The sequence below is a fragment of the Puntigrus tetrazona genome, chromosome 23 (genome assembly GCF_018831695.1).
Source record: "Puntigrus tetrazona isolate hp1 chromosome 23, ASM1883169v1, whole genome shotgun sequence".
Classification (NCBI taxonomy): Eukaryota; Metazoa; Chordata; class Actinopteri; order Cypriniformes; family Cyprinidae; genus Puntigrus; species Puntigrus tetrazona.
In genome coordinates this window covers 6,750,914-6,777,922 of record NC_056721.1, presented here as the reverse complement: position 1 = coordinate 6,777,922, position 27,009 = coordinate 6,750,914, and the positions used below count along the sequence as shown (strand labels likewise).

Sequence of the window (27,009 nt, the reverse complement as noted above, 5' to 3'; positions counted from 1 at the left end):
GTGTTGCTTCATGTGATAATTGCATGGAAAAAAATTGTAGATTTCCTTTAAGAGCCTCAAAGTCCCCTATAGAGAGACAAGTATCTGTCTTTCTCTAGTTCTTGTTTTTTCCTTCTGCCACTTTTGCCATTGACCCAGATTTCCTGGCAAAGCATGATGGCATTTTGGCAAGAAACAGAGAGAGAGAGAACGAGAGAGCGAGACAGAGGCTCGAACACACAACAGAGGTCGAGTGGAGTTCAAACTGGTTTAATCCCTAAAAGTGATGTTGTTAACATATGGTTTATGGTTGTACCCCAACCTCTGGATTTCACTTGTGTAGTCTGAGCAGGGATTGGTCGTGTAGCGGCTAAACTGTAATCACACAATGTAAGATCTAATTATGGGATGACTTTAATTACCATCATTCTGGTCTTGTGGTGGAGAATGAGTTGTTTTCCTGTCTGGGTTTGTGCTGTTTTGTCTGTCCTCTGTTTTATCTTTTAACTCATCTGACCTGATTTTCAATTTCTTTTCATCAAGCTTTGTTACTGAGGAAGTCCTAACTAGTGACAAGATGAAAGAAAGACAAATCAAAAATTAGATATTTTTAAAATAAATTAATTGTTAATGGTAAACTAGAGAGTAATGGCATTATATGAAGGGCAAATTGAAACTTTCAGAGTAGTCTCCTGTAAAAAAAAAAAAAAAAATAAGGCCCAAAAATTCAGAAGAACAATAAAGGTCTCAAAAAGTGGTTTCCAAAAGGTTTGACAAAGTATATGGTCAAATATTAGTATTACTTTTAACATTTTAACATTTATCTTTGTCCTTTGTATTTGTTTTTTTATTATTATTTCTCATTGTTTCTTTCCTTTACTGTTTCGTTTAAGTAATTTTAATGCTTCAAGTCGATCCAACTTAAAATATTGAAGCAACCAGCTTTAGAAGAGTTTTTTTAAGTTGAGAAAACTCAAAAATGTGCTGAAACATTTTTTACAGTAAACATAAAAACCCTTGTCAGAACAAAAAAAATACCCCAAATGTTGTCTGAACAAAGAATGACATATTGTTGAAATGTTAGGGCTTATGGATATCTTTTCTGGATATCACAGTAATCACTGTATTGTTCTGTGGTTATCAAGCGAGTGTTTACTGAGAGCAGGTTTGATTTAACACTCTCATACTTAATTTTTTTTAAGTATGTCTACTCGACCTGCTTGTTTTTCCCCACTTTCACTCAAGGAAGCATACACCCTTCCTTCACATAGAGCGCCATGGCCAAAACACACCTCACAACTATCTCAGTGCACTTTCCCTCAAAGCGGCGGGGAACGGAGAGAGTGATATTTCCAGCTCAGGTTGGCTCATAATCCTCAGCGACTGTTTGCCTGCATCCTGTGTTTGTATTTTATCCGCCTTCCATCCATGTGACGGCTGACTGATGTGATCTGGCAGAGTAATTACAGCCGAATGGAACCGTTTCATACACACAAAACACATTTGACGTCTGACGTTAGTTATTTGCTAATTCATTTTCCTTGTTTCTTTAATTGTTTGGCTTGCGAACATATGTAGGATTAAGATGCAAAACAGACTGCAGAAGAAACTCAGGCTCTTTTCAGTAAGCGTGCTGCAGTCAACAGGGACGCTCTGCTTTCTCCAGAATGACCTCTGCATTAGTGCGGAGTATGATTGATTTGGGTGGGGGTTTCGGTCTTGTGGGATCCCTGCCTAGCGGGTCAAAGCACTGACAGCTCTATAGCAGCTGAGCTTGAGAGTTGGGTTTGGTCTTATGGGGGTTTTACAGTCACGGCACTTTGGGATTTTACACACTACTGCCTTAAATCTATGACCGTTAAGGTGGAATCGACAGATATTTTGCACATATTTGTTCGTTGCTCTAAGAGCGACTCATTCTGTAGGCTCTTTTCAGCATCCCAGTTGTTTCTGATTCACCTTGCATTTTCCTTATGTTAAAGGATGAAAATAAGCAATTAATAGTCAGTGGCTTTTAGTTTAAGTCCCAGTCTGACAAAATCAGACTTGACAGCTTGAACGGGTTGAAAGTACTAAGGACGCTTTCGAAAATGAATTAATTCCAGCCGCTTGCCCAACCATTTGAGAATTAGGAAAGGAAATAAAGAATGAATTTAGTGGTTACTGAATGCATTTTAAAGTTAAATGCATCGATCTGGCCATTTTGCAGTGACCAGAGTGAAAGAAATTGAAGGGTCTTTGGCTTGTACTGTGTGAACTCATCATATTTGTAGTTGTGATAGTGTGTCAGTCCATATCACATTTACACTTTTTAAAGAAAAACTAGTATTTCTTAACTAATATCTATTTTAAAATAAACAAAAATTAATAATAATGATATTCATAGTAATTGTTATTAGTAATATCACTATAATGAGACATTACTATTGCAATACAACAACATTGTTAATGTAGGTTAATAATTCTTTTACTTTTCAGCAGTAAATCTAAATATTGTATTCCAAAAAAGTTTATTTGTACATGGAGATCTTTAACACTAACTACCAAGGCAGTCATTTAGACCTTTTTAAAATTTCGCAACTTTTTTGACTTTATTGAAATACAACCAATATAACTATAATGCCCTGACTTTTCCTAAATGTGCATATATTTTCTTCTAATGTTTTTATTTTCATTAAAATTACAAAAAAAAAAAGATACATTATTGCTTTACATAGTAAATGCTGACCAACCTTTTCAAGACCCTCAACCTCCTCCAGCTCCACCTGTATAGATCTTATGATTTAGATAGATTAGACTTTATGCTATGTATTTAGCAGCAATAGGTCTTACTCGCAGCACTGTATCGGTGTATATATTAACTGTAGCAAGCAGCATTGATCTACAGCAACAGTAGCAGCGTATCAGATCTGTTTTGCCAAGACCAAATACATTAACATTGTCATATCCATTACAATGCTAAAAGCTAAAAAGAGTTTCATGATAGAAATATACTTTTGATTTGTTATGCTACTGAACAAATTAGACTATGGTGCATTCTCCTACTTAAAGGTGGGATGTGGCATGTGTTATATCTATAATTGAACCATCTATTATATGTAAGAGGGATTTCTAGTGCTTTTTTTACCAGGGCTTTGGCAGGGATTTTCAAGATAAGCAGTATCACTCTCTTTTCACTCGACCTACATAAGCTCCAGTGGCTAACTCACCCAAGCTACTGATTTCCATCTAATCAGGATGAGCTTACAGGACATGACTCAGCATCAGCGAAGAGCCTGATTGTGCAATTACACTGTGAAAGTCCAGAAAAATATGAAAGACATTGTCAGAATACTCCATGTGCCATCAGTGGTTCAATCATAATGTTATGCAGTGACGAGAATACTTTATGGAAATAAAACAAAAATGAGAAATGTATTCTACAATTCGGATATTTGGATAATATCCATATTTTGGATAATATACTTTTTAAGTATGAATTATTACACCCTTATAAGTTATCATTGCACCGCCCACACAACATAAGAATAAATAAAAATATACCTAGGAAAAATATAGAAAATATGTATTACTGTGATTATTCCAATAGCAGAGTTCAATTGAGCTTGGAGAGGTCAACATATTCCTTAATATTGCCAGAACAAACAAATTGGTATTTCAATTATTCAATAATTGTAATTTATTATTGAAAAATTTAATAATATATATAAATGCAAAATTATATTCTTTGTGGTAACAACATAACCCTCAGTTATTTTGGTTATTAAATTATTTTATCACAATGTCATTATAACTTCACTGATCAGACAATTTTTTTTGAAAATGCATTAACTGTTTTTGTGTTTTAAGTGTGATGTTTAATTTGGATAAAATTTAAATAGAACAAATTTAAACAGAATCCATTTGTTTAATTCTGCATAACCTTTTAAAATAATAGTCTTATGAATGCTGTAATGGAAATTGATATTTAAAAATAAAAGGCCGCACATTAGTTCTAAATTATAGAAATAAAAACAAACACTGCCAATTTGTATGGGCAAGACAGCACTGGTTGCAAACTGTGTGTGTGTGTATATGTTTATGCTCAGCGGAGAATGAAATGGAATGTATTATTCCTGTGCATCACAGCTTGAAAGCAAAAACCCTCATATGACATTCAGATCCACAGCTTTTTCCCTTTTCTTCTCCGCCTCTTACGCTGAATCACACCATGAATGTTAATGCCAGTGCCATCACATTGCGACAGGAAATCTCTCTTTTTTTGAATGATGCAACGATTAGGTCACATCCTGTGTCTCTTTCTCTCTCTATCTGTGCTCAGATTCAAACGTAAACTAGTTTATGTTCAAAAAAAAAAAAAAAAAAACTGGCAGGAAAATGACCCTGAAGAAAATCACAGATGTTCCTCCCAAGTGAACCCGACACCACACACACATGCAATGGTACAGAAATGATTGAGAGTTTCCTTTCTGTGCTCTCTTTATCAGCTAGTGGTGTGTGTGTGCAATGTAGGAAGAAGGAATCCAGCTGGACTGAGACTCACAGTCCACAGCTGGATATGAACCATTATGTCCTAGAGCTAGATTTAACACACAACTCTGTCACTCTTTCAACCCACTTAATTTTCTTTTCCACCATCTTTATTCCACAGGGGAATAAAGAGATGAGTCATTTTCTCCACAACAGATGCATATACTTAAAATAAAAGAATGTGCTCAGTTTAAGACTTGATGAGTGCAGCCTGAAAAGTTAAAAATCAATCACTAAAATAATTGCTTGAATAATTGTAAAGAAAGCTTGTATACTTACTCTGTTGTACAAAACATGAAATCAGTGGTAATGCCTTTTTTTTACATTTTAGCTAAGATATGAACAGTTACAGTAGGCTTATTAACTATCAGCGAATGTTATTTGGTGTATTGTAAAAAGCAGTAGTTCCCAAGGAGAGTCTACCAAGAAATTTTCAGCACTTTTATTTTTAAAATGTTTCTATTTACACAAAATCTTCTCATGTTTTTAATTCAGGGGAGGAAAGGTACAGAATTCAAGCTCAAGTTGGCAGAAACATTCAACATTTCCTACACGAGGATAGAAAGAGTACAAATTGTGTATTTATTTACAGTATATTTGATTTCAAGTTAAAACATTTAGAAAGGTTTCTCAATGTCCATCTGTCATCATCTTTTTTCATTCGACAGAGATTTCAAATGGAAATGGAAAAGAAATATACACGCATTCTCTTTATAATAATTTAGCAAACAATATTGACAACAGTAAGCGACAAGGTGTTGTATATATTGCTAGGCATTAAAACAGGGTGTTGTGATGACACAAGAGTGATGAGACCAATATTGTGAACAAGAAGGCCAATCAGAGAGCTGCTCCCATGAAAACAACATCTTTCAATCTAAAACCACCAACCACATGACCTTTTAAATTTCTTTCACTGGTTTAGGAATTGCTATAAAACGCTGTATAATTGTTATCATTTACATTCTTCTGCTAAATGTGGGGAAATTTCCATTTTCATCGGTAGGGTTTGATGTAAGATTTCAGCATTGTGGGAGCGCTCAAACGAAAAGCTTCTGAACTAAGGTCATTCCCCCTGTTTTTTCAGAGATCATGTGACCAAAATCGGAAGCACGAATACCAAGACTAAACGGGTTAAGGGGCACTTGAAGGGACGGTACACCGTTTGTCTGATATGTACAAGTGGGCAAAGCTACATCATCAGACTCAACTCAGGAGACATTCAAACAAGTTAAAATGGCTTATAAAGAAAGGTTGGACTGATTACATTAGCAGATTTCACTCTTAGATGTCCTCAAACTGTATTTTGGCCTCTAATAAATTACAATATACACTATAGATTGAATTTGCACTTCATTTAACTTCACGAATACAGACTTTGTCTCATTTTTGTCTTTTTCAAAAAAACTGAGGGGTTCAGTAGCTAACAGCAGTCTTCTGAGAACATCTGATGTATCATTGCCATCATTAGATGGTTCGTCATAAACCTACTATATATTGTTGCTTTATTTTTTTTAAAAGGCACTCAAAACCTTTAAAATGAAACATGAATGGGTTGAACATAATGTAAGATACAGTTTTGAGTTAAGAGGTAGCTGTGGGACATATGGCAAGGCTGTGACAGATAAAGAGGAGACATTGTCTAGGAAATAATAGGCTGGGTTTATAATATCTGACTGCCTTTTTTTGGCCAGACATTGAGAAATGTGATATTTTGAAACTTTACTAATGTCTGATTTATAAAAGAGCTGACTCAACAAATCCCTATGGCTCAATAAATGCATACAAAAATGTTTCCTCTAATGTACTGTCATCAAATCTAAGAAAAGCACCAGCAAAAAGACTAAACCTCAGTTTCTGCAGCACCACTCCAACTGGAGATTGGAGAAAATACATTGCAAACATACTTGACTGATGCAGGAGCAGATACAGGGAGGCACACACTCGTACTACAGTAACTGCATAGCTACATGAACGGTCAGATTATGGATTATATTTTGGGATTATCTGATAAAATCTCACTAATCTCAAAATCTCACCATGGCCAATTAAATAGCATTCGGTTTTTCAGTCTTAAACGTGTCTCTGTTTATATATGTAATATCTGTATAATTAGTATTTTGTGAGGCTTTCAAATGTGTTCTGGAAAATAGGATTATGGGATTTAGTCAGGGTAGATGACATTCAATTTGGCATGAATGAGCCTGTGAGAGATTGACATACTGTTGCAGGAGCCACAGTAGGACATATAGGTGTCCCATTTGGCATTCTAGGTTTAAAAAGGGTACTTACGAGCTCCCTATTAGGCCAGTAAGCAGCTGTTATGTCCACTTTTGCTGAGTTTGCACTGATATAGACTATACAGTTACTACCGACAGTCTGTGCAGCATTATTTGACCTAATGTTATGCCTTTAAGGTAGACCATAAGCACGTAATAGTTTTTCTATGGTGAAAGCTAATTTTCCCAACTTGTTTTGTGCCGAGTTTTTCTCAACACACAATAGTACCACCTATTAAACTGACTGAACTTCTATAGAATTTTTTTCATTTCCATAAATGGAAATTGGTGCCTACCCTGACTGAAGGTCCTTTAGTTTTATTTCAGCATAATGATGGCAGATGAAGAGGTAGACAGAGAAAATAAAGAGGAGGATTGCAGAAGGTGCACCTAGCAGCATGTCTTCTGTAGAGCTACAAGGTAAGAATGAAAATTACAATTACATTTTGAAATCCATGTGGAATCCCTAGCCATGGAATGGAAATGTACGTGTCAATGCTCTAATGTATAAACACGTCAAACACAGTTTAAAGTACCAAAGCAAACAAAACAACTGCTATCCTCCTACTCTACAGCTACCAACGTGCTCTTTGTAGACATCTTCAGACAGCATTATAAGAATATTATGTTTTAAAAAGGATAGATCCATAATGCAATATGATTAATCATATCATCCAGTCCTTTTTGTTTTTAGAAAAATCCAGGGGTAGATTCAGAGTTTCATATTTTGGCTGGTTTGAAAATGGATGGTCCCAAGTTGTTGCAGAGTCTATATAGTGGTGGAAACAAGCTAGTTTAAAGATCGTCTATAGAGAACTTAAACTTAAAACCAAATTGAGACCAAACTGAATTTAGGTGATAACCCCTTTCTTAATCATTGAAGGGAAACGTTGTCCATTGTAGAGTCAAAAAGTTGAGAACTTGTAGAATCCATCAAAAGCTTGTTACAGGACAATTTAACAACTACTCCCAAGCAATACTCTTTGTGGTGAAACATAAGAACCACTGGGCAATTGTCAGGGAAAATTTTACTGAAGGCTATGTTGAGGTTCTTGGTTTGTGTAGCTCAGTTACATGGTGTATGTTCCCTTTATATCTATATGTCTTCATTAAGACCTGGTGTCAACTTGGTTTGGATTACTCAAGTTCTTCCATGGGGAATAGCTGGTTAAGCTGTCCTGGTGGCTGGACAGAAAACTGAATGACAGAGTTGAAGGAGAGGTCTGACTGGATGACTGTGAAATGGTGGACTTTAAAGGCAGGTCTGGCTGGTTTACGCTGGAATGATGGACTTACAATGTGAAATCTGGCTGGTTGACAGTGGAATGATGGACCTAAAGGGGAGGTCAACTCTTTCCCCTTCCTTGGCATTAAAGTGTGCTGGTTAAACTGAGGTCTGGTTTGCAAACTCTCCAGATGCAAAAATTTTTCAAGGTCCCATTGTTGTAACCCTGAAGACTTTTATTGAAGGAATGAAGTATGTATGTGTTTGTTTAAGGGTGTGTCTGTGTGTATTGGCGTTTGTGGCAGTTGATTTGTGTGGCAGTGTGTGTGGGGTGAGTGTTGACAGTTGTCTTCTTTGTGTACTTTTTGGGTGTCAGAAGAGGCCACCCTCATTCTCATTCATTACTGGTATCCAATCGTTCTTCTGTTCCCATGGGTGACTCTTGCGCTCGATGTTTGCACTGGCCATGGGTATGTCGTGTGGTAGAGCGGGAGTGGCGGGCAAAACAGGAAGTGGCAGTTTGTGAGCTGCAGTCACAAACTGAATCCTGCAAAGAAAAAAAATTTGCATAAATCAGGGTTCATGATATTGTATAAAACAGGGCTGGGCAATATCGGTCCTGGATGGCTACTGACCCTAATCAAACACACCTGAAGCTGCCCAGGCCTGGTATAACATAATCAGAGTCACAATCACAATTACAATTAAATGTGATCAACCTGATCTACAGCGGTGACACTAAAACTTGTATTAGGCTGTCTCACCTCCAAGGTACTAGAACTTGAGCTCATTGCATCCTTTCCAGTGGCTACTAACTCGTCTCTTTGTGTTTTCATAAACCTCTTATTGACAATCTTTGTGATGTTGTCTGTGCCAATTAAGGCTGCAGGTAGGCATTCAGGCTTTGGTTCATCCATGGTGCCTGCTGGTGCGGTCCTGCCACAAACATTGCGGAGAAACTCCTGGACCATGCCATACTTCTGAGCTCCTGCTTCTCCCAGCCCGATACCTATGCTAGGACAGGAGGGTTTCCCAGCAGCTTGTCTTCCTGGGCATGTATCTGCTTTCCACAATGATTCAACACTCCCAGAGTGTTCCACCACACTGAAGAGACTGGTCAAGCCATCATTGAGGCCACTAAGCACTGGGCTATCTCGGGTGGTGGTGGAACGTGCCCAAGCAGAACCATTCTGTGCTCCACTGCGGTTTTGAAGATTCCATACACTACGATCCCTTGAAGATGTTGAGGAGGTCTCCAGTTTGGAGGAGGATGTGGAGACCCTGCGGGTAAGCTTAGGTGAGCCATATTTTGGTGAACAACAAGGTCTATCTATGCGACTGTGGACTTTCTCTAGAGATGAAGAGATCTGTCGGGAGCGTGCAGATGAAAGTGAGGTGGATGGACGAGGAGACCATGCTTTTCCTTGCAGGCCTCTAGTTGTTGGAATGGGTACATCGGTTTGTAGGCCAATGCTAACAAACTGTGTTGTTTGCGTTCCTGTACTTGAAACACCAACTGTCTGGCTCCCGGTATCTTTGCTGCACTTCCTCTCCAGAGAACTGGAACGAATGGCTTGTCGCACACAGTTGGTCATCTCTTTCATGTCATCACTTAGGTTGCCTGAAATCTCCAGTCCATGGAAAGGTGCAGAACCTCTTGTCCGTCCTTCAAGCAGGTCTCTATGCTGCTGTGAAAGTGAGCTCAACCACTGCTCATAAGTGGATGAGGAAGTGGTTAACAAAGGTGCAGATGCAGCGGTTTGACTAGATGGATCTATCAGGGCTACGTCTCTAGATGATAGTCCTTGCTGAGGATCCTGCTGGGCCTTTTCTTTGACCAGCCTCCTTTCCATTCTCCTCACAGTTGGAGGGCTGTAATAGATGCGAATACCTGTCTTATCTGGAGCGGTGTAACTTCTCTGGATGTACTCCTTGCTCAACTCCAGTCCAGGGAAGCTACTGTTTGAGTTGGTGCTTGGGCAGTCCCATGTCTTAAACTGTTCACCCTTCTCCAATGTCGCAGAATCATTGGTCAGGTACTTCCAATTCTTCTTATTGAGATCACTTAAGTCAGTTCGAGCCAGAAAGGAGGCAGGAGCAGTAGTTTGATGTTGTGGAACATTGCACTCTGGTACTCTGCTGACCTTGTGACCAGGAAGGAACAGACAAGTGTCCAGCAGACTCTTAAATTCAGAGAGGGCAGAAATTGATTTGGTCCTGTAACAAGAATGGAGATCATCATAAAACATCTGACAAAACAATGCACAGTTAAGACCTTAATCAAGTGAGTATACCTTTGCAGTCCTGAACCACTGGTGGCTGCGTCTGCTGAGATTTCTTTTTCAGATGTTTTATCATGCACTGCCTGAAAAGGAAATTATCTATTTTAGTGAGGTTTTACAGAGCAACATGCCATGGTCATCCCCCCGCACAGTACGCCTATTCATTCATGTGGTATTACTGAGTCAGACGATATTCTCTTTAGGAAATGAGATCATTCAAAACAGCTAGTTTCCTCTGCAGGGGTATGATAGTGGCATGGTTCACCACATGTAAATGACCCCAAATTCACTCAATGAGGCATGGTATTAGACTTTTCATATTCAGGTTGTCATATGAAACAGAGACATTAGATCACTGAGCTGGGCTGTCAGAAAAAGAAAGACAAAAGTGAAAGAAGGGGAAAAAACTATATAGTCTCATCTCTTTTTCCAGCCTCATTACTTACAGTGTGGTTAGCACAGACTCACTGACCACACTGTCTCAGGCTACTTTCCAACTAAACTAAGCACACTGTGCACAGTCACATGAATATGCAAAACCAGCAGTTTCTAGATAAGTGATGCAACATGCAGAGAGCCTGTCGGCAGGCGCTCTGCGGAAGTGTTTAGAGATACTGTCATATCCGTCCATTATATGAGGTGAGCCCTAAGTCAGTGAAGGAAGTGTGCGGATAAACTATGTGGAAAATATGTCATGACACCTTCAAACATACAAATACAACAACAGATTAAAAGGACTCAGAAAAACAAGAAAGCAGGGTAAGATTTGGTACTACACAACAAAGCTTCCAGGCTTTGAGGACTTGAAACTTGACCATAAAAGATTATGTTCACTGAAAAATAAACCCATATGACTTGGGTAAACAAAAAGAGAAATTCTGACAAAATTCTGCTCTTTTTAGAAATACAATAAAGGTTTCATCTCTTTTTAAAAATGTACAGAAGACTTGGTTTATGAGCTTTTTGTGTTTTTGCGTCTCTTAAAACCTAAAAGTGTTCCACAAAAAAAAAAAAAAACAATAACAGAATTTAAGTTTTTGAGTGAAAAATCCTTTAACCCACATATGATATCTGACCTGTGTGCCTTTGCTCTGGGATTCTCGTAAGCGCTGTTCCCATTGACTTCTTTCCTGGTTGAAGTGCTCCAGAAGCTCTAGCCTCTCTCGGCTCCAGTTCTTCTCACTGATCTGCAGTTGTTTTGTGAGGTCCATCACAGCAGCATAAGAGTCCGCCAAGAGGTGTTGATGTTCCTCCCGCTCTTTTTTTAGCGCCCCCTTGAGGTCTGGAGAATCTTTTTCACCAACAGGCACAGACACCTTCCCCATCTTACCCTCCAGCTGATGACAAATATAAAGTAAAACAGCGGGTAAGATAAAAGGAGAACACCTGACGTCTTTAAAAGTGGAAGAGTAACCATAGAAACAACCCCATACACAGCAAGCATTTACTGTCATATACAGAGACAGCTGCAGCAACCTGACATGACATTTTAGTTTATTTGCCCTACACCTTTAAATATATATTTATATATATAGCCCTGTATATATTTAATAAAATACATTATAAATAAAAGTTTAATTAAAGAAAGAGTCCTAAAGGAGAATGTGTACTCATCCTCAGGCCACCCAACATGTATAATAGTTAGTTTCTACATTGTAACAGATAATAAGAAATTTAGCATTACATCACTTGCTCACCAATGGATCTTCTACATTGGGTGATTGGGTGATTGCGTGTCATTAGAATAAGAGTACAAAGAGCTGATCAAAACTCATTGACTGTCTACTCATAGAAGTCTGATGACACCCATAAACTGCACGTTATTTCCAGGTAACTTGAATTGTACAAACTCTATACATCGTATTGGCTGTTTACAGATGCTTCAAACATGTCTCATCAAATTAGTTTGTTATGATACTTGGTTATATTTTGTATTACGTTTCCAGCATTGGTAATTATGAAGCCAGCCTACTCTTTATCCCCCATCCTCATTTAAATTCCTTCTGCTCTCTCAGTTCAAGCCGCAAATCTACAGAACTCATAAATTTTGTGAGCGTACGCAAGTCAGGTTATTAAAACACACAGCCTGCTGGGAACTCATCAGACAATCAGCGACTAGCTTCTCACGGTGATAATGCCTAATGAGTTTTGCTTCGGATGGCAGTGAGAGGTTAATGGGTTGATGTGGTTTATTAAAGAGGGTGAAAATTATTTGTTCCAGATACCTCCTCCCAAACCGTAATGATTATAGGAAAGAAGAAGGATCCAGAACTTCCGTCAGACTGTTGACGTGGCTTTGTGGATTGTGATTTATTTAATCACTTTTGACTCACATCATATATTAATAATAGATGACAATGTGCAGCCTTAACAGAAGACTTTTTAGCATTACCCTAACAACATTACTGGTATCAATAACCTGTCTTGTTAAGGTAGTGATAAATCATTTTCTGTGACAGGTTGTTATTAGTGCCACGGAGGTTACAGTTAATACTAGAGTGTCAAATCCCACCTCTCCCATTCCTTGTATTATCGCATGGCTTATTCTCTAACCCACATTCTTAGAAAAACAAAGGAAGTGCAGATAAAAACAAGGAGTGGCATGCAGGAAGGGAGCCCTGTAATATTGACCTATCAGAGCAGTAATGGTGAAACCAGCAGTCTAGTGTCTTTAGGATCTCTGGAGAGCAGAAGGCTATAGCTTTTTGTGCAATCTATGGTATGTGTGCTTATTTTTTCTGCTGTAACCTTTACAACAATAAAAGGAGGAGCATGAGTGAGCTATTCTAAACACAACTGATTGCATGGCCTGGCTCTTTACACATAGATTAAGGCGTCTACAAAGTAAACACACTTGACTGCAGTACAGGTTCTGCTCCATTAGCAGCATTTTCTGTTTTTCATTATTAACAAATGTAGTCTAATGTAGTGCACCGTTGTATAATGAGTACAATGGCATACTTGTTTTATAATCTTACTCGTTCTATTTTGCCATATTACCTGCTCTTTAGATACTTTCATTTTTATCAGCCACTGAAAACCCATGCTGGCACTTGAATAAGCAAAGTGTCCTAGTGCAGCTTACTACAGTTGTTCTGTACATTAAAATTGGCATTTCAACTGTAAAGATAGCACTACTACACTACCTACTAAAAGTTTGCTTACTACTCAATTGAAATAACACATTTAAAATAATAAAGAAATATTCAGTTTAGTAAAAATGTAATGAAAATGTACCACATAATGTAACATATTTTCCAGCTTACTATTAAGTTTATGGCAGTTGAATTGCTTACCTTAAATAAATGTTTGTTTACAAGCTGCTTAAAACATTAAGCGGTTACATGATATATTTAGGTAAGTTGTAGTGTATTATTAAACATCAACAAAACAAATCTGATATTCATTTACGTTTATTTTGTGCTATAGCTAGTAGTAAAGAGCAAGAGATGATCAGTTTGCATCCCACTTAAACAGGCAGATTCAACAATCAGTCAAACCTCATTAAAAAGCTTAAAAATGCCATTTATTAATTGAACACCATTTGTATGTTTTGACTGTTTTACACCTAAAGTAATAAAACACATTTATTATGATTATTAGATGGTTAGCACTCTACAAATAATGTTAAGTGAAGTTATGTTCATGCATCAACTGAAAACAGCATAGAATGAAAAATCTTGATCCAATAAAAATGTCAACGTAGCCATAGCATCCACAAAGCTGACAGGTTTACCTCTTGTAGCTTATCCATATTTCATGCACGAAATAGACACTTACGGTCAAATTGCACCATTTTCCCTCATTGGCAAAATTCACTGCATCACTATTTTTTATCCATATTTGTTTTTCATCTGTAGCCCTCTGTGTCTAAGTCTTCTTTCTCCCCCAGCTCATTAATTACACCATTTAAGTAGACTGCAGTCATGGATGCATCTCAGAACAAAGATATTAAACTCATCTTTCACCATCATGCCCAGAAACAAGCCTGTAAGCACACACTCCTTCTCGCCCCCCAGTGAAATGCCACACTGCTGCTGACACACTGCAGATGGCTCACGCAGCTCTCTCCCAGAATACTGGTGCATGTCCTAACCAACGCCAGATCAAATAACGAAATTACAGACCACCTCCAGCATCTTTTCATCCTGTTTGACAGCAAACTGATCGCAATAAATGTATCTGGCTTCAAAAGCTCTTCTCCAGAGGTTTCCAGAATGAATCTCCCAAGAGGAATTACTGTAATCTGTGTATGTTAAATCAATGACTATGGTCCTGAGTGCAGAAGTTAAATTACCCAGTGAGATCAATGTTAAAGTAATTACTCTACACCTACAGTGCAAAGTACCTATAAAATGATACACCTCTATGGACTCTTTCAGATTTTATTGTGTTACAAGCCACAATGTATTTAACAGAGACTTTTCCCACTTGACAAAGTACTCTGTAATGTATCTACAGAGAACTATATACTATACTTTATAAAAAAAATAAGTAACAGAAAACAAATGCATGCATAATTATTCCTTCCACTGCTGTAAATCTTTAATAGTAGCATTAAAGCATTAAATACAGTCCTGTTGATGACATAGATTGATCTGCACAAATTTAATGTCACTTTATGCTTTTAATACAAAGTTTGAAAACAAACTGCATTTGCAGGCATTTACAAATGAAGACATCAAGTTTTTTAGAAATACATTTTGGCACTTGAATTATGCAAAAGACCAGTTATAAATTCAGCCGTTATAGCTCACCTGAATAATAATGCTCTTGAGTTCCATCCGTTCGACTTCCCATGATGCTTTAGCACGGGCAAACTGCTGCGTTAACTCCTGTGAACTCTGACGCTCTTCGCGCAGCTCAGCGCTCAGGTCTTGTAGCGCCACCTTCAGGTCCGACAGTGTACTGCCGAATCCGCTAGGCGGCTGAGGACAACAGAAGATGGAAGCTAAATAAATTTACATACCCATGATTTACAGCCTTGAACATAATAAGATTCAAATGTATCACACGTCAGTATCGTGCAGAAGTAAGGTGTTACCCTACCTGTGGGCAGCTTTTCTCTGCCAGGCTGTGCTCTTTGGGTGTAGGGTTGAGTGGCTGTTCCTCAGCAGCTGACATCTTGTTGTCTGCATAGTGGGAAGACAGGCCATCTTCCTCAAGCAGGATATGAAGATCTTTCACACTGTTAACCTAGAAAAACACATCATTGCCTGTTTAGCTCCGCCCACTGATTCGCACATGTAGTGTTTACGATAGAGTTGAACATACTAGTCTAAGCAGAAACCCAGCGATAAAGATGACTCTGAAGACAATAAAATGCTGGACAGTGCCAAGCTTCCTTCCTTAATTTACAAACAAGGCACGATTTGATGTGGGGGTTTCCAAAAAAATGTAAACTAAAAGACGATGCTGTGCTGACTAGATTAGATCCGACAGTAATGACGCAAGACACAATTACATGGTCCCTATTGCTTTTTCTCTTCTTACAGAACACTTGATATCTATTGGGTTATTTAAGGCATTTTTGACCTAATTTATGGCAGCGTCCATCTGTGATAAGGGCACAGTGTCAAACGTATACAACGTTAGCAGCTTGCATTTACTTCCGAGTCTACAATCTACAATCTGCCATGCCTATTCAAATACAGCGTTCTGACGAGAGGGGTTAAAACAGAACCAAAAATAGCCTATTACTTCTAAACTATGCTGTTTTTGATGTAAAATTATTATTATTATTAATTATCATTCTTTGATCAGAATGTTTAAAGAACAATTGTAATAGAAATCTCTTGTAACATTATAAATGTCTTTACTGTAATTTTTTTTATCTATTTTATTCACTAACCACCACAATCCAGTTTAATTAGCCTCCAAATGTGAATGAACTGTGCCATGCAGACATGTGAGCATGTTTGCACCATTTGCCAATTTGCATAATTCCCTCAGGTGATAAAACAGTACAAACAGTATGTGCAAATAAACCTGAGTTCAGCATGCACAGTTCATTCCTAGTGAATTTACAAAATAAAAAAATCTTTCTACCTCTAGGATATCCTTGCTCTCAGTGTCTAGTTTCTTGCCGAGTCTCCACTGTTTGAGGAGCCAGCGCAGCTTGAGGCTGATGAGGAGCAGGCTCTCTTTGAGCTGCTGGGACTCCTGCACCAGCAGGTTTCTCTCCTGACTCCACAGCTTCTGCTGCAGACGCGTCTGCAGGCTCAGACTCTGCAGCTGGAAGTCACAGCGGAGGAGAGCCTTCTGATGCTCTTCCTGAAGCTAGAGAGAAAGAACAAGTTTAAGGACTTGAGGACAGAGATGTCTGGATGCAGGTCTAGAAGCAGATTTTAAGGTGTTCAGTGTTTCAGAAAGATTTAAATTAGCGCAGTATTAAAGTGTTTGCACCTGAGAGAGTTTATGTGTGTCGTTGTGGCGTGCCTGTCTCTCCTGTGACAGTGCTTCCTGTGCTCCCTGAGCCTTCTCTCTCGCCTCAGACAACAGAGCGTGCAGCTCGCCAACCTGCTCTGTCAGCTAGAGAACAGAAAGAATGCAAGAAATTGGCAAATGCTGTAGCTGCACGGTATTTGTGATACAAATAAACTGGAACAAATGGCAAAACTTGCTGCTTTGTTAATGTCAAATGTTTCTATGGCAAAAAAATAGGTGTCTTTGGATGTAACTTGCTTTTTGAGATCCCTGTGTTTAACTTAAAAATGTATACAAAGCCCTCTACAAAACACTTCTGATCAGGGTGAGTTGTTTTTACATTGAACGAACCCACTCTAAATTTCAAAACACGAGATCGGAGCTCGATCAAAGGAACACAGTTGTCTCTTTCTCTCTGTGAAAATGGCATTTGCTAGTCAGTGGAAAGGGTGGATGATAAATTGTTTGGGTGGAAACTGTTGATGGCTGGAGGTTTCACTGGAATGCTGCAAGGGCGTTTGGCACAGCGTTTGGGACACCAAATCACATAATGCATTCTTTCATGATTTAAAGCTCGGCATAATGGACTATTTTTAATCATGATGTCAAAACTTTAAACTGTCTTCAATTTAAATACTACATATTTCTCAGGAGGTTTATGACATCTCGTGCAAACGTAACAGATCATTGGTCTTACAAATTGCACAAATTTACTAAAGAAACTAAAGATGTAGGCCTCAGTCTGTACAGAGACATCAGTTTCAGTACTGAGGTAAGTATAGTGAAAGTATATTAAACGAAGTGGGGTTAGGGCAAAACTAATCCACGTTGGCAGTGAGAACTATATTTGCTTATATCTCTGCATGGGTGAACAGGCCTCGTTTGAACTCAATGAACTCATGGGTATTTTTATATTTTAAACACATGGATATTCTTCAGAGTCTATGAATGTCCCATTTAATAGACTTCGCAGTCATTACCCAATTCCATGTGAACTTTAGGTTTGAGTCTTCATTGTAGCTTCCGAGCTTTTAAAATATACCAACCACAAATGTTATGGATTAAATGCATTCTAGGGTTGCTTTATCACGCTGCCTCAGATTTTGTCCAAAAGAGTAAGCTTACAAATTGCGAGCACTGAGTTTTGGAACAAAGCCATTGTGTGTGTTCAATTGCAACACGCTAGCAGAAGTGAAGTGTTTTCGTGTGTGCATGTTTTAGTGCCTTACCTTATCAGAGTTTGTTTTCTTTAAGTCAGATTCCTCGTCTTTGTTGCTGTCTTTGTGGCTGTTGCTCTCCTCTTCTGCCTTGTGTGGGTGAACTTTGACCTCACAGTCTGGCTGGTCTCTAGAGTCAGGCTGTTGCATGCATGCATGGGCAAGTTAATGAAGGAAAACAAAAAAACAACAATAAAAGACGAGCATGATAGAAGACAGACGAGATCAAGAGAAATATGATGAAGAAATCAAAAAAGGTAATGAGTTATATGGGTATATAAAACATTTGTAGGAATGTAAGGACAGAACAGACATATTTAACCAAAATGACACATGAAACATGGAAAAAGGCATAATGATACCCATAAAACATCACCAGCAAATAAAAACTCACAAGACAATGAAAAGTATGTATAGGAAAAACAGTTTGGTCATCGTGGTATAAGACAAAATGGAAAAAAGAAATAAAACGACAAGAAGTGAAAGCATCATCTTTGGTTTGAGGAGGAGGAAACAGGAAATGGGGTAGCGGGAAACAAAGGAATCATAAAGAGAGGGAGAAGAAGAAGAAAAACAAAGGAAGAAATGTTGCAGCGACCACAGGTCATGGTGCCCATGCAGTGAGGAAAAAGAGAGAGAAGGAGGAAGGGAAGAGTCTGGGTTGGATCTCAAGAGTTGGGCCTCTAATGGAGCCTAAATGAATGCCTGTTATTTTAAACCTTAAATGTATCAGAAAATAAAAATTCTTTTAGGTGTTTTCTGTTTAATGTAACAGTGTTGTATTGGATCCTGCTGACCTTCACTGGATGAACAAAAACAGTTTTGAAACAGTCTTCAAAATAGCATCTTGTATTCTCCACGGGGGATAAAAACTCATACAGGTTTTGTAGGTTTGAGTGTGAGAAAATGATGACTGATTTTTTTTGGTGACCCGTGGCTTTAAAGGATTAGTTCACCTCCAGAATAAAATATTCCTGATAATACCCCCCCCCCTCATGTCTTCATTTCTTTAACCAAAATAAATTGAGGTTTTTGACGAAAACATTCCAGGATTTCTACATTTAAACTGCAATTTGGACCTTCTAATTGATTTCTATTGAACTCCACTATATAGTGACAAATCCTAAAATGTTTTTCTCAAAAATCTTATATAACTAAGAAATCTTTTTTATGGAAGTGAACTAACCATTTAGGAGATATTGTCTTTCTTTGAAAATATCAAATAATGACTTTACACTTATTTGCTAACATGCATGGATTAGACAGTTTATTGTGATTGCTTGAATAGTCAGGTCAAAAATGTATTGGAAACAACCAAGTCTACATTTTATAATAAATTACTATACCAGTAAACAAACAGACAAACTTATACTGTAGGGTCTCATTTGAATGTACACATAACATATCAATTACCAAAAAAGTGGATTCCTCGGTCAAAACTGACCTTTACAATAGGTTCTTTACAATAATGACGATCTACTCCATTAGAGGCCTAAATGCTATCCACTATGAGGCATTATAATGCACTACAAACATGCATTGTTATAGTGGTTGGCAAACCTTTCTAAGGGAAAGGGCAGTGTAAATACAACTCAATGATCTAATCAAGCAAAGCAACAAAAAGAAAACTTGCTGGTAAATACAGACAAAACTCCAAGCAAAAAGAAAAGAATAAGGACGCATGGAGGTATTTGACTAATAGTTTGTGTGCATACCTTCTGCTGGGTCGTGTTCTGGTTGAACTGAGCATCTGCAGGGCGTGAGCAATTTGCTGCAGGGTCTTCTGTCTCAGACAACAGGGGCATCAGGGACATCCCTTCCACACGCTCCCTCTCTGGGGGCTGCCCCAGGGCATCCACCCTCTCACTCAAGGCCTGTAGCTGAGCCTGGAGGGACTGCAATCTGCCATGCAAGGCCTCCACCAGGGGCAGCGTGGAGCTCTGAGTCTGGCTCTTCTCTAGCAGAACTGGTTCTGCAGACTCGTTTGTCGTAATCTTCCGATAGACGATCTCTTGTGAGATACAGGAGGGGTCAGGTGACGTCAGAAGCTGAATGGCTGAGGTAACAAGTTGTGCCTGGTCGCGGATGGCGAGAAGGTCCTTAATGCTGAGGCACTGAGCAGTATGAGTGTGACTTGTTCCTGATACTTTCAGATTCTTCTCCTCCAGAATGTCGTTCTGCTCATCACCAACCGGGCCTTCGCGGTGCACCTGACTGGGGACGCACTCAGCCGAGTCCCCTGCTTCAGCATCGGTCTCCAGCGCTGGACGTGTGGATCCCTGGTTGGAGGCCAAGTCACAGCGCTGAAGGTTGGACAGAAGCACACGGTTTTCATACTGGAGCTTCTTTACTTTGCCATTTAACTCTGCAATCTGAAGCCTGGCCGCAAGGAGTTCTTTATGGCTGGCTTCGTTCAGACCAGATCCTCCATCTTCAGAAGCACCAGGCATGATTGTGGGTGAAGTGATGGTTGTGGATGATGACGGCTCTATTTCAGTCACAGCGGGAAGCTCAGACTTGTAGTGGTTGAGCTCGTTCATCAACAACTTATTCTGCTCTTCCATTTCTATTAAAGAGCGCCGCAGCAGATCTGCCTCTTCTTCCACAAACTGTAGGTGGCGCTGTAGCTCCATCACATTCTCAGATGTGGAAAGCAGCAGCTGGCTTCCGACTCCACCCGTAATGCCGACTCCACCTGGTGAATCTTGGATCTTCATGTCGTCCATTTCCGCCCGAAGGCCGCGGTTCTCCACCTCCAACTCTACGATCCGTCGGCTTAGAAGATTCGCCTCCTCTTCCACCAGTTTCAGGTGGACTTTGACCTCAGCTTCTCGGGTGTGAGGAGAATCAGCGACCTCTTCAACAGTAAGTGAGGCATCTACCTCTCCATACAAAGAGCGATACTTTGCCAGCTCCTCCCTCATGGCCTCATTGTCTTTGGCCATCTTGGTGAGTTTCTTGCACATGAGAGCCGACTCCTCCTTGGCAAAGTGAAGCTGGCACTTAAGGTCTGAACTGTCCTCTGGAGGCTGCAAAAAAACATTTGCAAAGACCAAACAATTATTAGTCACTATAACATTATACACTGTCCCTTTATACCACTTTTCCACAACCACAGTACTGGTGCTGGAGCCAGTGGCCAAAAATGCTTTGCTTCACACAGAGCTTGATGGAAAATCAGGCTCCGCAGCAGCTTGCTAATCCTACTGATCTTGAACCATGTTTCAAAGTTTTCAAAACAACAGTCTCATTCGACTTACAAACATATTTGTCTTGCTTCAAAACTCCTTCACAACTAGACCATTTTAACCATTGTATTCATTCAATATCTGGGCTTAAAATGTTTAAATGTTAAAGACTTATAAAGACTTTTGCCTCATGTTTCTGTAGGTTATGCATTTACATAGTTATGTTGTGGTTCTTAAAGGGATAGTTTATTACAGAAATTTCCAAAATTACAATTCAGTCAGTAATTACTCACCCTAATGTCATTCCAAACCATTCCATCCCAAGATTTTTAATTATCTTCGGAACACAAATGAAGATATTTTTTAAATCTGAGAGCTTTCTGCATAGACAGCAACTATGTTCAGGGACCAAAATGGTAGCAAGGACATCATTAAAATAGTCCATGTAAAATCACTAGTTCAAACGTAATGTTATGAAGCTATGAGAATACTTGTGTTCAAAGAAAACAAAAATTAAGACTTTATTCAACAATTTCTTCTCTTCTCTGTCAGTCTTTAACACGAAAGCCACTGGACTGTTTTAACAATGTCCTTACTACCTTTCTAGGCCTTAAACGTGGTAGTTACATTGCTGTCTATGCATCATTAGAAAGCAGTCAGATTTCATCAAAACAATCTTGAATTGTGTTCCAAAGATAAAAGAAGGTTTTATAGGCTTGAAACAACATAAGGGCAAGTAAATTAATCACTTTTCATTTTTAGGTGAACTATTCCTTTAAGTTCTAGTAGGAGTGACTATGTAGAAGGTATAGGACAATGAAAGTTTTAAAACAATATAACACCTGCTTCTAAAAGTACAGTCAGATTTAATTGCTGTACTTTAGCAGTCTTCTTTGAAATCATAATAATATCACAATAATATGTATAATATATCACAAAAGCAAACTAAGTCATCAGATGTATTATAGTATTAGAGTATATTACCTGAGGCGATGCTTTTTTATCAGGTTTATTGTTTGGTCTGGCACCTCTCTTCTTCAAAGAGTTCTAGAGGGGAAAAGATAATAAATTAATTTAAAATGTGTAAAAACATAAACGAGTAACTCTTGTTATCCTCCCCTCCCCAGCCACTGCACATCCACTGATATCAAACAATCACTTCTATCTCTGTCTTTGTGATATTTTCACTCATAAATCAGCAAAACCAGCATGCAGTTGAACTGATACACATCACAGCGTGAGGTATTTCATGAAATTAAAAACTTCTCCACTGCAGGAAATTGAGATAGGAGGAGGACAGCTATCAGATACATTATAAAATATAGGTAAGAGTCCTAGATGCTGATAAGTTAGTACAAGATATGAGAAAGTACACAATATTCATAATATAGCACAGCCTCTTGTACCTTAATGCAAGTTAAACATGGTCAGTTTTATGATTTTTCCCTAAATCATGTAATTGCACCTATGTTTGTCTTCATTAAATAAAAAATGGAACAGGAATGGGTGAATGCAGACAGACTGCTGGGTAAAATCCAATTTTCACTTTCTGTCATATGTGGGCTGACAGAATGGCACAGGTTAATGGTAATGCTGCCTTTAATGGCACTAAACTTCATTAAAATCAATAGGTTTGTGCTGAAAGAAAATGAAAGCATCGACTTAGCACTGTATCGGCCACTTCTGTGCCACTCTTTATTTTAATTTAATGTGGTTTGCTGAGTCTATGGGAAAGACGTCTGAACATAATGTGATTATAGCAACGTCATTTATCCCACTACTAACTCCTCCTGGCCTCATCCACAAGGCCTGCACATGTAAAAACTGTACAGTGTATGTATATACTTGCTGTGTGATGGGGTTTTCTTCTGTATATGAGTCCTCCAGCACAAACACACACACTCACAGTCACGCTAGTTGTTTCCTACTCTGGCACTTCACACAGTTATGATCAAATTCCATCCATTTGCAAGACTGATGCAATTTTGCCTTTCTAATGCAATAGTCATGTGTTTCCCAAACAGAGGTTTTTTTTCTCTTTGACACTCAAAGTTTCATAATTTCATATATATAAATGTACATAGAGTAAAGATATTTACACATGTTCCTCATTGCATAATTTTGTACTGCTAGTGCATGTTGAAACTCTCAATCCATGTAGTCAGTCATCCGATCACTGAATTGCTTATCAGCTACCTGAATTTCAACACCTTGAAACCTTATGCAGGAACAGAAATCTGAGAACAAGTACACACACACACACAATTTTTTTCAGCCGTGCCCTGATCTTGTGCCTGCTTGATTTATTCTTATGAAACACTCTCACCCTTCAACACAGGATGTAAGGAATAAGTTGAAGTCATGTTACAGTCAGGGATGAAGAAAGAGTGTCACTGTATTAAACAAACCCTATCCATCCTGAAAGAACAACGGAGAACTCATTTATGTCTCTCTAATTTCACCTGCTCAGTTGACTGAATTATGAAGACTTGAGTTAGTGGAGTGTGTGAAACTGAGAGGTTCTCTAAGTCACGCTCTACTTCACACACTTTTTTTATTCAAAATCGAATGAATGTTGCGTAAGAGAGACTGTTGAAACACGAGGCTGGATAGAGAGCTGAATGTTTCTTAGAGAGGATTGTCTTTCTTTAGACAGGGGCATCACTATCTATCTATCTATGAAGAGTTAATTTTATATTGTGCATTCCAAGTAATATCAATCAATCTGATCAATTTTGATGAAGTCATAACTAAAACAGGTTTAATTTACAAAATTAAAGTTCATTGTTTTTTACATATTAAAAGTTTGTTTTATAGCAAAAGAAAAAGATATCACAGGTTTATCAGGTTTCTCTGAAATTCTCCATCCTCGATCACTTCAGCTAGCATGTCTTTTCAGAGTGTACGTAGCCTTATCACCTGACCTGAATACAGTGCGCCGATTCGCTAACGTTGACTTATCGGCACTTGTCAGCTTCTGCTGTAAAACATGATGCCTTGAATGTGAACAATACTGTTAACAAAACGTGTTTATGGTTCATGCTTTACGTAGTGAAAAACAAGTTCATGGCGTTTATCATTTTTGGCAAATTAAATCTAACTATCTATCTATGTATAGGGGGCATGTGTGTGCTCTGCTTTGAGTCTACATGTGGAGGGACTTTTAAAGAGGTCTTATGTGTGACAGAACAATAACTGCACTTTTAACATGAACATGTGTAAAGGCATCACTGAATGGAAGTGTTAGTTATTTGTCTGCTATCTCTGTCATCTCCAGAGGTTTCTATAATATACTCTACATCCCAAATGACTCCAGAGAGAATCACACTTCATTTCCTTTCATGAAAATAAAATTCTGGGAGGAGAGTCACATTGGTGTGGACGGATTATCTATTTTGGGAATTGAAAATAATTCCATGACAAACCGCTGATCGGACGAGCACTGTGTTTAGGTGACGTTAATATATCTGCATGAATAAAAAAATGACATCAAAATCACAATCTGCGCTTTCAAATCATGACTTTACTACAAAAAATTAATACAAATGCTCATGATCTGGTGTTTTCAGTATCTCAGAGTAGCTTAGTTCATAATAAACTTTGCAATAAGGGCACTAAACAGTGTGCTGACAGACAAGTGGCAGAGCTGGTTACTTTTGGAATAAAACAATGACTCAGCTTTTCAGTGCCAGCAACTCAACTCAAAAACTCAATGAATAAATACTGTTTTGTTGCTCTTTAATGTGTCGTAGCACCTCAGTTCAAACCATGTCAACCGATCATCTCTTCCTCTTTAATAGTTAAAGCATTAAATAAACACAAATGAACATCAGAACTGAACATGAATGAACATCGGACGCTATCTTGCTTTAATCGCAGAAAGATGTCTATGAACACCAATTTAAAACCAGTTTATTCTTTACTATGAGTACAACAACGAGCATGATGTTATTTACGCGGTGGTCAAGGATACACAGAGCCAATTTAGGCAAAAGTCCTTTTTTCAAATAGATTTTAAAAGTCTCATTTTTGCTCCATTTACACTGAAACACAACCCCAGAGTTTTCAACCTAAAACGGGTGTCTGCAGCGTTTTCAAAAGTTTTTGAGTGGAAAAAGTAGTGTAAACAGGGCCTTAGATTACCAGATCCCATGGAAACAATATCTACCACAGTGTTTCCATTTGTCTTGACTTTAAATTACTTCAGGGTCCAATTCAAACCAATATTTCTATTAAAAATGTTAAATAATTGTAACTGTCAGCTGAATTGCCACGAACAAAAAGGTCATGCAAAGTTTTGCACTGCCGTGTGAAATGTTTAGCATTGCAACTGCTTTACATGCTCATTAACACTCTGCGCACCACTCCAAAAGCTGGACTTAACTACAGAGATAGTCTATGGTAAATCCATTTTCGCATTGTATGTTTTTTTTCTCAATTCCCAGACCGCAGTGACACGAGTCTCCAACAGCTCCAGACTATAATGGGTTCCCATGACAACGGCTTTTGTGAGCAGTTCCCCTGTAGAGTTCAATGGAACAAATTGATGAATAAATGGGGGGAGGAAGTTGGGAGAGGGAAAACAGGAAATCACAACCTTTCAAATCCATTTGACATGAGGAGGCCCCTATCCCTCTCTTACACAAACGAGCTAAACAACTGCAGAAAGTGACCACGCTTCCCCAGCTTTTCTCTCTTATTGCGATAAAACACAAGGGTGCTAAAAGCCAGATCATTATCATAGCATTTTTCATAAAGCAAATGAGAGCCTGCAGGTGCTGCGTGTTTCCCACACAAATCCTGTCCCTCCGTACATGTTTGGGGAAATGAGATATTCTGTCGCTTTCATCCATGGCAACAGAATGTTCATTAGTTCGCAGCAGCAGGATGGCAGCGATAAACACTATGCTTTACACAAAGAACTGTGAAAACGTCTCTACCCAAATACATTTTCAGTCTTCTTTATCTCCACAGCTTTTCTGTCCACATTAACCTGAGGCAACTCAAGATCAGAATCCACTTTAACCTACTTCTGTCCATCTTTACACCCGCATGGTTTTCTAGCGTTATTTTTTTACTGTTGAATGTTAAAGCAATAATTCACCCAAAAAAAATAATAATTTTGTCATCATTTACTCCCCCTCGAGTAGTTCCAAACCTGTATGAATATCTTTGTTCTGCCAAAAAAATATTTTTAGTAGTTTTGGCTCACCATTGACTACCTTTTTTTCCTGCTATGGAAATCAACGGTGACCCAAAACCTTTTTTAAAATAAGAAATTTATACAAGTTTGGAACTATTCGAGGGTGAGTAAATGATGACAGAATTTTTATTTTTAGGTGAACTATTCCTTTAACCGGGTGTCTTGAATCCTAAGACCTCTGTTGTGATTGGCTAATCTCAAATTAGAGCAATCCGAACATTACAGTAAACATATCTCCATGTGCATCGACCACTTTATATTTAAAAAACAATAAGGAAAATCCTAGTTTGCATGAGATCTATTTTAATAAATCCTCGCGCACACACACACACACAGGTGCACACACACAGGTGCACAGAGCTTCTCTGCCTGCCAGGTTTTGCTGCTTGCATCTGTCAGCAAATCACTGTTGCAGTTTTACCAATGCGAACACAACGTGTCACATATTGGGCTCATCCTGTTCTTGGATTACATATTCAGGATAAAGTTTTGGCATATAGCAGCATTTGCCTTCAGCTTTCTCACACTTGAAGAGTGACATACGCTTCTGTCCACCCTTGAGCGGGACGGTTCTTTTACGTGCTTATCAGGCTAAGTGTTAATTAGAGCTGGGAAACACTTTTATAATTACACATGACGCCCTGAGGCCCATGAGAGAAATGCAGATATGTGTGCGTGTG

General features: G+C 38.5%; 1 protein-coding gene across 1 annotated transcript in view; it reads right to left on the bottom strand.

Annotated features, from left to right (window-relative positions):
• Positions 1-4,936: 4,936 nt before the first annotated feature.
• The window catches only part of soga1 (suppressor of glucose, autophagy associated 1), a 42,171-nt gene continuing 20,098 nt past the window's right edge, over positions 4,937-27,009 (bottom strand). Inside the window, exons 4-14 of the mRNA XM_043224348.1 lie at positions 22,111-22,173; positions 19,654-20,967; positions 17,951-18,079; positions 16,701-16,826; positions 16,344-16,574; positions 15,345-15,491; positions 15,053-15,223; positions 11,372-11,632; positions 10,308-10,378; positions 8,778-10,230; positions 4,937-8,560 (exon numbers count right to left, since the gene is read on the bottom strand). Coding sequence (XP_043080283.1) covers positions 8,408-8,560; positions 8,778-10,230; positions 10,308-10,378; positions 11,372-11,632; positions 15,053-15,223; positions 15,345-15,491; positions 16,344-16,574; positions 16,701-16,826; positions 17,951-18,079; positions 19,654-20,967; positions 22,111-22,173 — 4,119 coding nt within the window. The 3' untranslated portion in view covers positions 4,937-8,407. The remainder of the gene's footprint in view (positions 8,561-8,777; positions 10,231-10,307; positions 10,379-11,371; positions 11,633-15,052; positions 15,224-15,344; positions 15,492-16,343; positions 16,575-16,700; positions 16,827-17,950; positions 18,080-19,653; positions 20,968-22,110; positions 22,174-27,009) is intronic.